Source organism: Ruditapes philippinarum, unplaced genomic scaffold, assembly GCF_026571515.1.
Source record: "Ruditapes philippinarum isolate M1 unplaced genomic scaffold, ASM2657151v2 ctg703_1_1_1_1, whole genome shotgun sequence".
NCBI lineage: Eukaryota > Metazoa > Mollusca > Bivalvia > Venerida > Veneridae > Ruditapes > Ruditapes philippinarum.
In genome coordinates this window covers 405,122-420,660 of record NW_026864166.1, presented here as the reverse complement: position 1 = coordinate 420,660, position 15,539 = coordinate 405,122, and the positions used below count along the sequence as shown (strand labels likewise).

General features: G+C 32.4%; 1 protein-coding gene across 1 annotated transcript; it reads right to left on the bottom strand.

Annotated features, from left to right (window-relative positions):
• Positions 1–11,397: 11,397 nt before the first annotated feature.
• LOC132724684 (uncharacterized) lies at positions 11,398–13,134 on the bottom strand. Its single transcript, XM_060709615.1, has one exon. The coding sequence runs from the start codon at positions 13,132–13,134 to the stop codon at positions 11,398–11,400; it is 1,737 nt and encodes a 578-aa protein (XP_060565598.1).
• Between the last annotated feature and the right edge of the window lie 2,405 nt (positions 13,135–15,539).

Genomic DNA, 15,539 nt, shown 5'->3' with positions numbered 1-15,539 from the left:
TTTGATAATAAATTGCAATGACTATACACAATATTATATTGTATCTGGTCACTGTCGCTAGTCGGAATGCGGAAGTAAATAAAACTATTTTGTCCAATCGGATTTGTTTTCAATCTGCAGTGGGGTAACCGATAGAGTTCGTCTGCTCATTTTTTAACATTTTTTTCTATAAATTATACTCCTCTGCCATATATAAATTCTATTGCCTTGTTCGGTCTTTCATATAAAATTGAGTATCAAATATTGATAATGAGTAGAATTTCTGTATAAAAAATTATAAAGGAGGACGATATATTCGCCTATAAATATATTCAATACATATACATGTATAGTGCGAATTGCGAGATAACACACATATCAATGAGGAAAGATTCTTAGTGTATGTAGAACAGCTCCGTTTTAAGTCGTATGTGTTGTTGGGTTTCAATGATTATTGGTTATCATGTCAATTGATTATTTATATAAATACATATTGAGGGATCTTACATGTTGAATTTATTAAATGAGTTTAAATTAAGTGATAAAATCAAAGGATGTGCCGAATGTAAGATTCTTCTAATCACGTTAATCGTGGACGAGACATATATAGCACTGTATAGTATGCCACAGCATAAACCGAATATGCTTTTGAAAACAATATTTATGAGTAGTTGAACTTTACAATATGAAAAGATAAAGCTTCTTTGCTTATGATTATTGTTGTTTGAATAAATCATTATTTGATAAATGCATAACTATTTGATTTTCACTAATTAAATTATTTTTATGTTAAGCCCTTTTGTCCAACACTACGGATTAGTTTCTCAAAGCACTAGGTAACTTTGAAACTAAGAGTGTAACTGAAATTAATATTCTTACTTCTCTTTCTTTCTTTCTTTCTTTCTTTCTTTCTTTCTTTCTTTCTTTCTTTCTTTCTTTCTTTCTTTCTTTCTTTCTAGAAACTTGTTATTGGGCACTAAACGTTCGTCTTGAATTTGTTATTGGGCATCAAATGTCAGACTACAATAAAACTTAGAAAAAGTTATGTTTAAAGTTTGACATGCAACATTAATCTTTGAAAATACTGAATATATTCACTTTAGAATTAATCCATGTCTTTAGGATCATATTAGAAAGTCACCTTCCAAGGCCTATCAATCAGACATTAATTTTGACTCAGTTATAGCCATTTGTGGGGACAATTCTGTGATAGAATTGGTCAGCTTGTACGTACAACGGCCTGTTAACCTTGTTTTTACGATAACTTAAGAAGGAATAAGTCCTGGTTTATTTGTTTTGGTAGGGACATTTCCCATGGACAGTAGATAGCCTTTAAAGTTGTTTGAGGTCAAGGGTCAAAGTAACCATGACACGTCATGTAAAATCCTTGTCTGATGAAAAATTAAGAAGGAATAAGCCATGGTTTATATAACCTAGGAAGATCATTGCACCTGATCAGTAGATGACACCTAATAATTTTGAGGTCATTTGGTAAAAAATCAGAGTCACAATTACGCTAAATATAAAATCATTAACCAATCAATTACTTACATAAATGGCACTTTTACAGGCAGGTGAAGTAAGGGAATCCTTGTGTCCTATAGTACATGTCTAGTTAATTAGGAAAATACATATACATAGTGTAATCTGATTGGTTATTTATCTCGTGCGCACGACTTAATTATCTCGTTCCCACGACTTAGTAACTCGTGGCCACGACACAGTATCTCGTTCACACGACTTATTTATCTCGTGCCCAGGACTCAGTAACTCGTTGCCACGGCATAGTATATCGTGCCCACGGCTTAATTATCTCGTGGCCACGACTTAGTAACTCGTGCCCCGATATAATATCTCATTTCCAAAACTTAACTATCTCGAGGCCACGACTTAGTAACTCGTGCGCACGGGATAAATAAAATCACACACATGTCACCTTTATGCCACCGTAGCTTTGAGCAGGTAAGTTATCAGGGAACTTGACAGGCTACTGTTTAGCAGTTTACCAGATTATCAGTAAATTAGGAATATCATACAATGTTAGAAACTCTGTAATAATTATGATAATCATAGGTTTTTATTTCATTTATCAGTGTTGATAGAATTTCAAACTCATATAGTCATATTAATGGGTATTTTTATAAAGGCTAAAATTTATTTCTTTCGTTTATTGCATTTATTGTTATCTTGTATATATGTCATTTGTTACTTTCAAAAGTGAAAAATACTTCATTATCAAACTGCCAGTGAGGTAATATTTAACTATATAAGACTAAGAAACATTATTATTTGTTATTATAATTATTTGTATTTTATTGATGTCATTTTATTTTTGTCAAAAGTGAAAAATACTACATAACCATTACTCATTTCCAATGAGGTAATTTTTAACTGTGATAATTATCCATTTCTTTACAGTTTATCAAAATGTTGACGGTTACTTCGGAAAGAAAATAGGAAATGCATGTTGATGTACAAAAAGACATTTCCTTTTATTATGACTAGCTCATGAATGTGCTTAAAAGGGATTATTTCTTGACAATTCTTTCTCTTAAACGGGATATGTGTCCTTTTCTTGATATAAGTAAAGGCAGATGACAAAATATCAACTTTGATTTTTTTCCGTTTTTTTTCCCCAGAAGTTTCTGAAATAGATGTAAAAATTGACAACAAGCTAGGTTTTACGCTTAAAATGACTGCGAAGGAATGGCCAGCTGTGCAGTTCATACCTGGACGAATGCTTGTTTAGATATGCACATTTGTTGAAATTTAAGTGGAAGCGTCACGACACGAAAGTTTCATGACGTCAGTACAAGCAGTACTCGTTCTATGCACTGACAAGATGGGTACGTTTCGGTCAATGTCGTAATGTGCAAGGAATCCGACACCATGACGTGTCTTATTTATAGACAGTGTTGCTCATAATGGTTTGTCATAATGCCTTGAACATTACTTAATTATATCCCGAATAAACGATATATAAACCTTTAATAAGCACATGACCAACGATAAAGCATAAACGTAGCATATGAAAGATCAAAACGAACATGTTTCCTGGTTTCTAAAAGTCAACAAATAGTACTGTAGATTGAAAAATTCAGATGTTTTATGACAGTGCAATGCATTTTTACACCGATGCAATTTGTCCAAATGCGAAACAAATCCTCTTTAGGTGCATGGAGACAACGTGTTTACGCATGATTTAATTTTAGCCTGGTTCCACGATATTAAATCTCGGTAAACTGCAGACAGTTGCACAGTCTATTTGTAAGCGGAGATAAGAAAACGTTGTCTTTTCATTTGAAGAAAATGTAAATAAAATGTTTTGCAACAAAGGCAGAAATTTAAGATTGGTCATTTAGTGTACAGCTGATGAATGTGAACGTTTTTATGTACTTGTATTTTTATGGACGAATCTCAGAATAAATCGTGTCATTCCTATGGTAGCTGATTTGTGTCATTCGTGTTTTTGCCCCGCGCCCTCGCCAATTAGCGTGTTTCGCTCCGCGGCCCCGCCATTTAAACTTGATTATTTTCGACTTTTCGCTTGGCGGGATTGCGGGGCAAAACACGAATGGCACAAATCAGCCACCATACATTCCGCAGTAAATCATGCGCTTTTCATAATTATATAAGGCTCGGCTGCTTAGTAGCCAAATGATTTTAAATATGTTTGTTCACTCTGAAATCAAACCTGTAATGAACATTGTTAGGACAAAGCATTCTAATGTGATGTTCACTCCGAAATCGAACGGTTGAGGGGAAGCGTTATGGCTGTGACTCTATACAAGTGGCAAAGACTAGATTTATTGCTGCATTAGTAAAAGGTAAAAAGTAGAAAAACTCAAATATTGCTCATCAAATGCATATAATTGAAAGATTTGGATACATTTCATACTTAACTAGTAAAAGAGGATTTATTCTGAAAATTTACCAGCTTTAAAGTACAACTCTGTTAAATTATTAAGTAAGGACAGTAAAACATAAATGGGAATAACAGCTTTTGAAGATCCTCAATTACGCCAAGAAAAACTAGAGAATATTAATTTGTCCACCTATATGAATTTATTAGTTTAAAGGGGGATTGTTGAAAAACACCATAGCTAAAAACAATGTCATATACATGTGTTGTTGATGACAAAATACATAAGGTGTAAATGTTCAGTCTGTTCTTTAAGCATAAAGAAAAAAAAACAACTTTATGTCAATTCACAAATATTTAAAATAAGTTTCGAAAATCCTTATTTTGCATGATAAAACAAATGCACTTACATTTTAAAAAAATTATACAAACCTTTTTGATAAAAAAGTATGAAAGTTTAAATGGACGAACCTATTATAGGAAATACAAAAGGAAGGGAAAATCCCTTGATAACGCTAAAAACGGCAAATTTGAAAATGTTGCAGGCTCGGTTTGATTAAGCCTGTTCATGGACGGAAGTGTTATTTGCAATCTACCCTTCACGCCTCAAGCACCGGTTTCTGCGGAATTCAACATTTAAACATGAAAATGATGAAATTTTAAATGGACAAACATCCTCAAATGTGTTCATACGGCGGTTATCATGGGACCTTCAATGTGATACTTTCGTGCCATTTTACGAAAAGCGGCGTAAAATCCCAAAATAAAAGAACGCGTTTGCCCCAAACAAGAAAACATTGGGCGAAAGTAAACAATTTGGAATTTTGAAAGGTGTTCGGAGGTTATGAAAACTGCATGTCATAGTTAAGACGTCAAAATACAAATTTCAAAGTAAATTAATATATCTCACAGTAAAACCTCCATTAAGATAAATGAAATTGTTAAAAAAAGATACTCGTATACATGTAAGCATTCAATCCTAGAAAACTGAAATATTGCATAACAAATCTAAATCCAGCACCCTGACAGACATGAAGACGGATACCAAAATAGAAGTGAGTAGGATGTTGTTCGACTTTGAGTTCATGTCTATACCGTTTTCATTTTCTATATATGTTGGTCCTAAGCATAGATAGGGTTCAGTCAATACATAATTAAATAAATATTTGGCTTTATGTAGGAGATTCAGATTGATTAATTATCAATTTTCGCTTGGGTTTTTAATACATACAGAAATATGTGTATTGAATTATCATTTATTAACTTAAATGACATGGCCGACTGGTGGTTTAAACAAATCCATAGAAATATTTCTGTTACCATTTTAACGTTCAAAATCTAAGATATAAAATGAACAGTAAAAAGTTGCCATAAACCTCACTTCAGTGTAATTGATTCCAGTGTCGCGTAATTATGACACGCGTGGTAATATGAAATCTCTTTTTTTCCTTTTTTTTTAAATTGTTTTTTCTGTATATAAAATGTATCTATATTCGTAAAAGGCACAATTTCTCGATCCAACCGTGAAAACACCACTCGTGTTTCCAGATTCGGAAGGGTCTTCTTTGCCCAATATAAGGCCCAAAACCTAACCCATTCAATATGTCCGCGAGATTTCCGTGTGGCATGGTCGTTTTTGTTCATGTACGCCGATTTGTTCTTTCTGTATAAAAAATGTATCCACGTAGAAAACACCATATTCTCGAGTAAACCGTGAAAACACCATTTGTCTCATTTCTTTGTAGATTCGTTTTTGTATCAGTTTGGAGGGTCTTCTTTGCACAATAAAATGCCAGAAACCCTAACCCAAGCGATATGTCCTCGAGGTTTCCGTGTTGCATTGTCGTTTTTTGTACCGACAATTTGTTCTTTCTGCATATAAAGTGTATCAATTTTCGTAAAAGACACCATATTCTCGAGCCAAACGTGAAAACACCGTTTGTCTGATGCCTTTGCAGTTTCATTTAGTCTTATTCACAGTAATCGCATTAGAGTAGATTGAAAGAGAATCAAACATGATCGGATATCAAAGATGATCGGATAAGGAAAATCCCACAATAAGTGGGTTTGGAACATTTGATAAGGAAAATCCCACAATAAGTAGGTTTGGAACATTTGATAAGGAAAATTCAACAATAAGTGGGTTTGGAACATGTGATCTCCTAATAAGGAGTCTGCTGTCTCGGTCCAATCTTTTTAAATCATATATTTCGCATTTAATAGAAAACAGTTATAGAATTATAAAAATTATAAACATTGTTTGCAGATATGGATCCAGGAGTGTTTGTAAAATTTCAACAATGAGTATAATTAATACTCAAGTGAGTGTTTGGTACTTTACTAGGTTTCCAAAGAAATTATTAATAAATGTTTTCACTGACAAGATAAGTCTTTAGTGTAATATTATATTTATGTATAATGTTTGTTTTATGTTAGTTTCGTTTAGATAATAATTGTTTATATATCAGTCGTTATATAATGTTTATTATATCAGTTTCCTTTATCACCTTAATCAAATCAACACTACACATGTGAATTCTTTACTTCAATGCGGGGGAAACATTTCGTATGAATCGGTCCACTTGAAACGGCTCATTTGCATATTATACATAAAATTTGCATTGTGGTGGAACCTGTCTCATGCATGGATGGGGAAAAGCGACAACTGTTCAACATTTATCTAGAAATTTAAGTTTATAATATAGCTTTCACTGTGTTTTAATATCATTTATTTACTTTAAAGAGAACTTGTTTTCTGTCATAATAAAGTTGAAAAAAGAACTTTCCGCCATGTTGCTTAAGTTGATGATAATTAGTTATATAACAACTAAAATCAATCATGTATAATCGATAATAAACAGGAACAAATTTCTGCATTTATTCGCGAGATTTTGCATCTGATAAACGATTAAAAAATAAAAAATGTAATGTCGGCAGTCTGTCCATCCATTAATTAACCCCCTTAATACCTATTTCTCTGCAAATGACCTACACTGTTATTCCACATATACTTATTAGATATTGCCACCAGTATAGAGTCATGCCACCCTGCACATCTGTTCAATTATCGACTATACTTTTAGTAGCTTCATTTTAGATATTAAAGACAAACTTGTTCGATTAACATGAATACTGAGTCACCAGAACCTGTTTTGTCAATAAACATTTTGCACTTTCATTTTAGATGTCAATGTTAAAATCGTTCAGATCAGTAAAAAATGATATAAATTATAAATGATGTTGAATCTAAATACTGCTTTTGATGTTGACTTCTCTGAAAACTACGGTAAATAAGGAGTTGAACAAGAATGTTTAAATAAAGTTATTTCAGAGTGATTGACAAGAACCGTCAAAAATATTCCAGAATATTTAGGAATTTAGCGGCCATTTTTGACGCCATCTTGGACATCTTACTTTCACTTCAGAATCTGACGAATATTTTGGTATATGAACATACTGTTGGCTGACATAAACCTGTTACTCATCTTTTTGCAATAAATTAAAACTAATTTGCAGCACAACTAGCATTAGTTATTCAATTCTCCTCTTATAGTATCATTTCAAAATAATACAGGTAATGCTACAGAAAAAGGACACTGTTTTTCAATTATTTATTTCTCATCTAGTTAAAAACCGTTGTCAAGAAACATTTCATGTTTTTTTGTTAGGTTTCTTTTATCACGATTGTTACGTATAATTCGTCATGTGTGTTTTTCCTTTCATTTTAGCTTTGATTATAGAATCATAACAGACTGCCTTTTTATTGAATGAGATTCATTTTCTTTTTTTTTCTTACATATCTAATTGGAAGTCTGTAAATATTTTCATTTTCAGGTTAATAGAATGAAAATAGATGCAAATAAATTGGTGCGTTTATTTTTTCTCTTAACAATAATAGAGTGTTTGCAAATAATTTAAAGTCATGTTGATGATAAAAATCAGGACAATATCGTTATATAATAATGAACTGTTTATAAAACAGGTATACATGTATTTCAATGTCTATTTTAATTTGTTATCAAAGAAAGTTACCTTTACTTTGCATACATAGGAATAAACGATCAACATTCACCGGGGATCTTTGCCTTCTTTGACCGTAAAATAAAAATATTACTTAGTTAGTTAGTTACAGCTCGAATTCGCTATTCCTTTCATTATCTGTTTACATCAATATTGACAAAAGGGGTGTCGATAATTCTTACATAAAAGCATACTATTTATCGCCTAAATCTTTTACCACCTAAACAATTACTCATTTTTAACCGTTCATCGTAATAGCGTAGTCGTTGAGTGTTGGCTTCGTCAGTTTAGAGAACGTGGTTCAATTCTTAGAAAAGGCATTTTTTCTTTCCTTTTATTATTTGTTTTTAGATATTTTTCAAAGAACTGGATTTTATTTTCTCGTGAATTTATTTCACACAATACTAATCAGGAACATTTAGTTTTACACACAATCGATTTTAACAAGAAAAGTTAGAGGCAACACAGTCGTGATTATATTGATAAATGTGGAATGTAAGAAATTTAAATATATAGATATACAAATGAGCCAAAATTTATAAAAAAAATGTAGCAAACTGAATTCAGAGTTTTAAATAAAATTAAATTGACTATACTTTGCAATCTGTAGGATAACTGCTGTTAAAATCAAACATTCAATTTTGCTAAATCGTTATGAGTTTAACTTTCAATTGTACAAAGTGTTAAATTAATCACAGGTTTATAAAAGAGCATGTGAAAGTGTTTTCTGAAAGTAAAAACCAAACAGACATAAAAAATATTGCACAATTCCAGATTTTAACTCGAAAAGAACAACAACATTTTCACATTAACTCTTCATAATCTGAACTCTCTAACCACTACGCTACTCGGATTTACGTGCTTATATCCAATTTAATTCTTTTTTATTGCAGTAAAAATGCAAAATGTTATAACTGAATAACTTGCAACACCCATTATATCATAATGGTTTTACCGATTAATGTAAACGTTATCGTGTTCGACTTATAGTTATGTTGTTTGTTTGGATTTTACGTCACATCGACACAGTATAGGTCATATTGCGACGTTTGTTTTAGCTTTATTTCCCGATTTTCCGTGCATTATTTCAGGCACGAACGGGCACCTGAGTAGAACTACTGACGCTGCGTAAGCTAGCTTGATAGCTTTCTCGATGAAAAAATCCGAAGTCTCTGTCGGGATTCGAACCCACAGCGGCGAGGAGCAAGTCGTTTGAAAACTACGACCTTAGCCACTCGGCCACGGACGCCCCCGAAAAGTAAGTAAAATATTAAAAGACAACTGCCTCATGAATAATTATACTACCTATGTAATATAACTCGACAGGAATTATGAAACATATCCAATGATAAATTTTTTATCGTGTTAACTTCTACACAGGCTTCTATTTCGTTAACTTTGATATATGATATATATCAGTCTAGACAAGGTATAATAATGGATATGAAGATATTCACTGCTTCATAATGATAATGTGTCGAATCATTTTAAAATTTGGCAGTAACAAAAATTGCGATGAAGGTTGTTTTGTTTGAAATACATGTATTACAACACACGTGAAGACTTCATATTGTTTTCATTGTTTAACGAAAATTATGCCGGTGATAGCGGGTATAAGAAATGGTGCACTATTCCCTTTCTCATACAATTATACCAAATCTGCAATGTTTAACCTTGTTATTATCATGCCCTGGTGGATTATCAGGTCACTATAAAGTACAACGACAAGCCTCTACATTTATTCATGAGATTATTATTTATCATCTAAGACAGAGTAATTTCGAGTCAACGTGTGTCATTCCATGATAATAATGTAAAATGTCCGTTTTTGTCATCATGACAAGGGAAAAAAAGCTTGATTTCCTCTTAAAGTAATATGACGCCGTTATTACTTTAACAGTCATATGACAATAGCTATAATAAATAACATTTAGCTTTAATTTAGATAATTTCTTCCTTGTTTATGAAATACATTTAGTTTCATTTTGAGCTCAGTATAATAGTTAATGACAAAATTCAGTATGATAAATGTTTAAGTTACTTTGGCAAATGAATCGATGATTGATTTATATTGACAAATCGACCCATGTTTTACCTGATATGTTTCTATTTTTTTACTTACATAACAAATGAAAATATGTACTTAGATATAAATATTGCTATCAATCTAGTTATCGCAGTCCCATTGGTGAGTAAACGAAAGTGTGTTTATCTTACTTTTTTAAAGGCCCATTATGCCCGAGAAATGCTCTTATTTTCATTTCTAAAAAGCTTCTAATTATTGGTGCCCTGATTCAGTTTCCTGAAAGTTACTCATTTCCAAACACTCAGACTCATCTTGTGTTTCTGTAGCATTTTGACAATCAGTATAGTTATAGTTATTTATTATTTTGAATGGAAGTCAAAAATACTACATGTATTCTGTTTACATTTCACTACTATAGCAAAAAATCATACAGTTCTATTTCTGTAGATGATAAGCATCTAACATGCCTAATAAAGATGTATTAAACGTTATAAAACTCATATTTGTTCTTTCTAAAGGAGGAAAAATTGATTTGATTCTGAGGCACAATGTGCCTTTAATAAAGATATTTTCCATTCCCGAGGAAACATTTAAAAATCAAGTAATGCGCAAACAATGACTGTATGTTTCAACAGCGTTTTATTGCTAAAACAATTGAAGCATGTTAATATATAAAATATATATCAATAAACGTACATAAAAAACAAATAATTATTGTAACTATTATTATAGTATTTTCCAAAGAAGTTACTTGTGTTACCAACACATCATCTTCAAGTTATATTATTGATATAAAAAAAATAGTTGAGGTAGAAAAAAGCCATCAACCAAATGTTTTGAAGACGACATAATAATTATGAAATAAAATATCCAGACACAAAAAATTATCAAAATGTGAAATCTTAAGTACAATCTTAAGTGATATTTCTACAAGAGCAAGCACACCCAGTTACATAAAGATTTATTTCTCTGCCTTTAAATATAATGCCATTAAATACGAGAAAAAGATTTGAAAGTTTTAATTTTTATCTTTAATTTGAAAGATATAAGTTTTAATTAAAGCTGACATTGTATTTTTAACGTTTTCTCACTCTCTTAACAGTAAAAGAGCTTAAATATTGTACTATTGTTCGCTAGCAATGACAATGTTAGCTTGCCTAGGAATCATGGGAATGTATTGTGTAATAAATCATCCGATTTATGCCAGATCTATCAATATGTGAATGTTTGAAAAATATATCTAATTTATTTTATGCTTTTCAATGGATTACTGATTTATCCTTGAAAATTATATTTGATTATTTTACAGTGAAAATTATCAAAATATAATTTCACACTTTTCAATGACGAAACTATTCTTTTTTTTGTAATACAAAGTTTGTCATTTATCTCTATAAAGCTATTCAATATTGATTTTAAAAAAAGAATGCTATGTTGAATGAAATACTGCTTATATAAGTACATACATTTTATATAAATCCGTGATATAATAATGTCGAAATCCATGTCTTCAATATGATATCTTAAACTTCTGTAGTTTTCTCTCACTTACAACTGAGTTTGTTATTGCAAGAAATGATTTATCACGTAAGACACAAATTCTCCTTGGATATGTCATGTCTGTCTTGAACGATGATAAGATCTGACCTGTTTGTGATATCTGTACAATAGAGTTTTTTCTATTACTACAAACCAGGATAGTATCAAAGGGACCAACTGCTACACCAAGTGGTTCCTTTATCTGTTCATCCTTCACCACGACTCTCCTGTTTGTCTTGATATCATATATGTGGACGGTATGCTCGGATCTATCTGTCAACACCACTTTATCACTGCTCCTTATGTAAGTACAATTACTTGTGTCTAAAGGATATGACTTACTCGGAAAGTTGATATTGAAATCGTTTTCTTCTCCTGTAGATGATATTACACGAACAGGTGTTGAATGATTAATTGTCCCGCCGACAAAATGTTTATCATCTTTTTGACATATCGAGGTATATTGTGTTGTTACTTTGATTGTTCTATCTAAAGTTATATCACTTGTTTTGGTAACACGTAGAATGTCTAACTTTAATGGGTTGGCACATATTATCGCTACTTCCTCCTCAGATACAACAACAACAGATTGTGGCGAGTAAGATAACTGATATGATCCTACTTTCTCAAGCTTCTCATTGTAAACTAAACATTTCTTGTTTTTATTATCAACAGCAACAAGTCTAGCATCAGGTAAAAAATCAATCCCTGTATACAATGGCTCTTTCACATCATCCTTTTCCTGCTTTAAATCAATAGAATATACTGGTGTTAGTATCATTGCTTTGTTAACAGGAACTATACTATTGGCTATCTCTGAAAGACAGAATGACAGAGTCAGTTGTCCTGGTACATAATCAGTGACTGGCAGCGGAGGAAGTTTTAATGTTTCATCAAAATTAAAGGTTACAGTTACGGTCTCTAAACCTTGACATTCTGCATTGACATTTTTGTGAAGAACATTGACGTCATTCTTCATCTTCTGCTCTACTATAAACTGTTGTACAAGAGATCCATTCTGATAGACATTGTCAATCGTTTCCAGACACGTCGTTATATCAGTCAGATATTTCTCGTTCTGTGACTGCTTCAATGTCAGCTTTTCTAATGTCTCTTTCTGAAACGATCCAACGTCTTTTACAACGAAAATTTCCAACTCGTCAAACATTTTCATTACTTCATCCCGCATTCGTCTGATTTCAACTAGTATTCCTTTACCATCTTCGTCTAGTTTCTCCTTTGATGAGACAATGCTGTCTACGATTATGTTAGCCTTCTCTCTCACTTCCTCCAATTTAACCTTTAAAGTTGAACTTCTATAGGTTGACCTTCCAGCGACCTTTAGAATTTCAACAACGCTGTGACATTTACGATGGTCAACAATAGCACATGTGCTGCAGCAGAGCTGATTTTCATCTTCGCAGAAGAATTTTAGAACTTCCTGGTGTTGATCACATTGGTCTAATCCTTTCATATCAAACGAGCCTTGTTTCGTTTTCGCCTCACTCGCGTTCACTAACTTGTGATTTCTTAAGAAGGCGTGTGTGTAGTGAACGTTAGAACAATCCAAACACTGAAATTCATTACAACTTAAACAAAACTTTTCAGCGACATTTGTCGTTTGGTTATCCTTGTTTAAACATGGTTGGCAATGGATTTCCTTTATTCGCCCGGACACTTCACCAGTCCCCGGATTGGATTCAGCCATTTTGATAATCAAATACAATGCCTCTATAAACAAGTGTACATTTGTGTATTATATTGTACCTGGTAACTGTCGCTAGTCGGAATGCGGAAGTAAATAAAACTATTTTGTTTAATCGGATCCCCTTAGCATTTATGCTTTCAAACGGTAGTTGAACTAGTATAACGAATGGGTTTAAAGTAATTAGTTGATTCATCTGCTCATTTTTCTCTACATTTTTACACTCCTCCGCCACATATAAGTTCTATTGCCTTGTGCGGTCTTTCATATAAAATTGAGTATCCAATATTAATAATGAGAAGAATTTATTTATCAAAAATAAATATATAATGCAGAGCGATATTTTCGTCTGCTATTCAACCCAATACATGTATAGTGTGAATGACAAAATACTTCACATGTATAACAGCTTCCTTTAATGTTAAGTCGTGTGTGTGACAATGGGCATTTGTTAACATATCAAAGAATGTCTACAACTATTATTTATATAAATATACATTGAGAATCTTACATGTTCAATTTAATCAAGTGATAAAATCCAAGGATGTGCCGAATGTAAGATTCTTCTTGTCACGTAAACCTTGGACATAATATGTCACAGCATAAACCGAATGTGCCTTATAAAAAACAACAGTAATTTTTATGAGTAGTAATATTTTACTGTATGAAAGATAAAGTATCTTTGCTTATGATTATTGTTGTTTGAATAAATTATTATTTGATAAATGCATAACTATTTTATTTTGACTAATTCAATTAATATCATGTTAAGCCCTTTTGTCAAAGATTAGATTTTGACACTATGGATCATTCTCTCTTGTAAATTCCTTGTAATCAAAGCACTTGGGAACTTTGAAACAGAAAAAAATTACGGTCGATTTGAGTTACAGAAATTTTACATATTATCAAGATAGCAGTACGTGCTATGAAGTGCTGCTTTGTGTCACAACCAGAAAAGGATAAGATAATTTTATTTATTTATTTATCTATTTAATGATCAATATATTAAGAGTGTGTCTATTATAGGTTGGTTTTTCACATAGAATGACGAAATAAAACAACAGTGAATGTACACTTATTTTTAAGGTGTTCAGTGTAACGATATACAATTGTTAATTGACGGTTCTAGAAACTTGTTATTGGGCACTTAATTTATGTCTTGAATTTGTTATTGGCCATCAAATGTCAGATTACAATAATACTTAGAAAAAATCTGTTTAAAGTTTGACATGCAACATTAATCTTTGAAAATACTGAAGATATTCACTTATAACTTGATCCATGTCTTTAGGATCATATTAGAAAGTCACCTTCCAAGGCCCATAAATCAGACATAAATTTTGACTGGTTATAGCCCTTTGTGGGGACAAAGCACGAATTAATTATCTCGTTCCGACGACTTAGCAAGTCGTGGCCACGACATAGTATCTCGTTTCCACAACTTAATTTTCTCGTTTCCACGACTTAGTAACTCGTGGCAACGACATAATTATTATCTTGTTCACACGACCTCATTATTTCGTGTCCGCAACTAAGTAACTCGTGGCCACGACATAGTATCTCGTTCCCACGACTTAATTATCTCGTTCCCACGACTTAATTATCTCGTTCCCACGACTTAGAAACTCGTGACCACGACATAGTATATCGTTCACACGACTTATTTATCTCGTGCCCACGACTTACTTACTCGTGGCCACGACATAGTATCTCGTGCCCACGACTTAATTATTTCGCAACCTCGACTAAGTAACTCGTGCGCACGAGATGAATAAAACACACAGTCACATGTCACCTTTGTGCCACCGTAGCTTTGAGCAGGTAAGTTATCAGGGAACTTGACAGGCTACTGTTTAGCAGTTTACTAGATTACCAGTAAATTAGGAATATCATACAATGTTAGAAACTCTGTAATAATTATGATAATCGTAGGTTTTTATTTCATTGAACAGTGTTGATAGAATTTCAAACTCATATAGTCATATTAATGGGTATTTTTATAAAGGCTGAAATTTATTTCGTTTTTTGTATTTTATAAGAATCTTACACCGGCTGCCGGTACAGACCGGAATATCTAGCTCGAGGGTAACTGTTTACGGCGGTAACGAGGCTCTGTCGAGTTTCCGCTAAACAGTTACCCGAGAGCTAGAAATTCCCGTCTGTACCAACAGCCGGTGTTTGATTCTCTTTCTTGCATATTACATGTCAATTATTTTCGGAACAGAAATTATGAAAACTGATATTCTCATTACGCACTTCTTTCTTATAGTAGCGTATGAACTTACAACTTCATTCATAACGGAAAAATGACGTCATCCTAAGTACGCAATTCATTCATAAAAGGCGTGCGTCAATGACGTCATTTAAAGCATGCGACTTGTCTTACATGGGGGGTGTAAGACAGAGTT

Bases quoted from the DNA above. Each gene is read 5' to 3' on its own strand.
- LOC132724684 (XM_060709615.1), bottom strand. From the start codon at position 13,134: ATGGCTGAATCCAATCCGGGGACTGGTGAAGTGTCCGGGCGAATAAAG.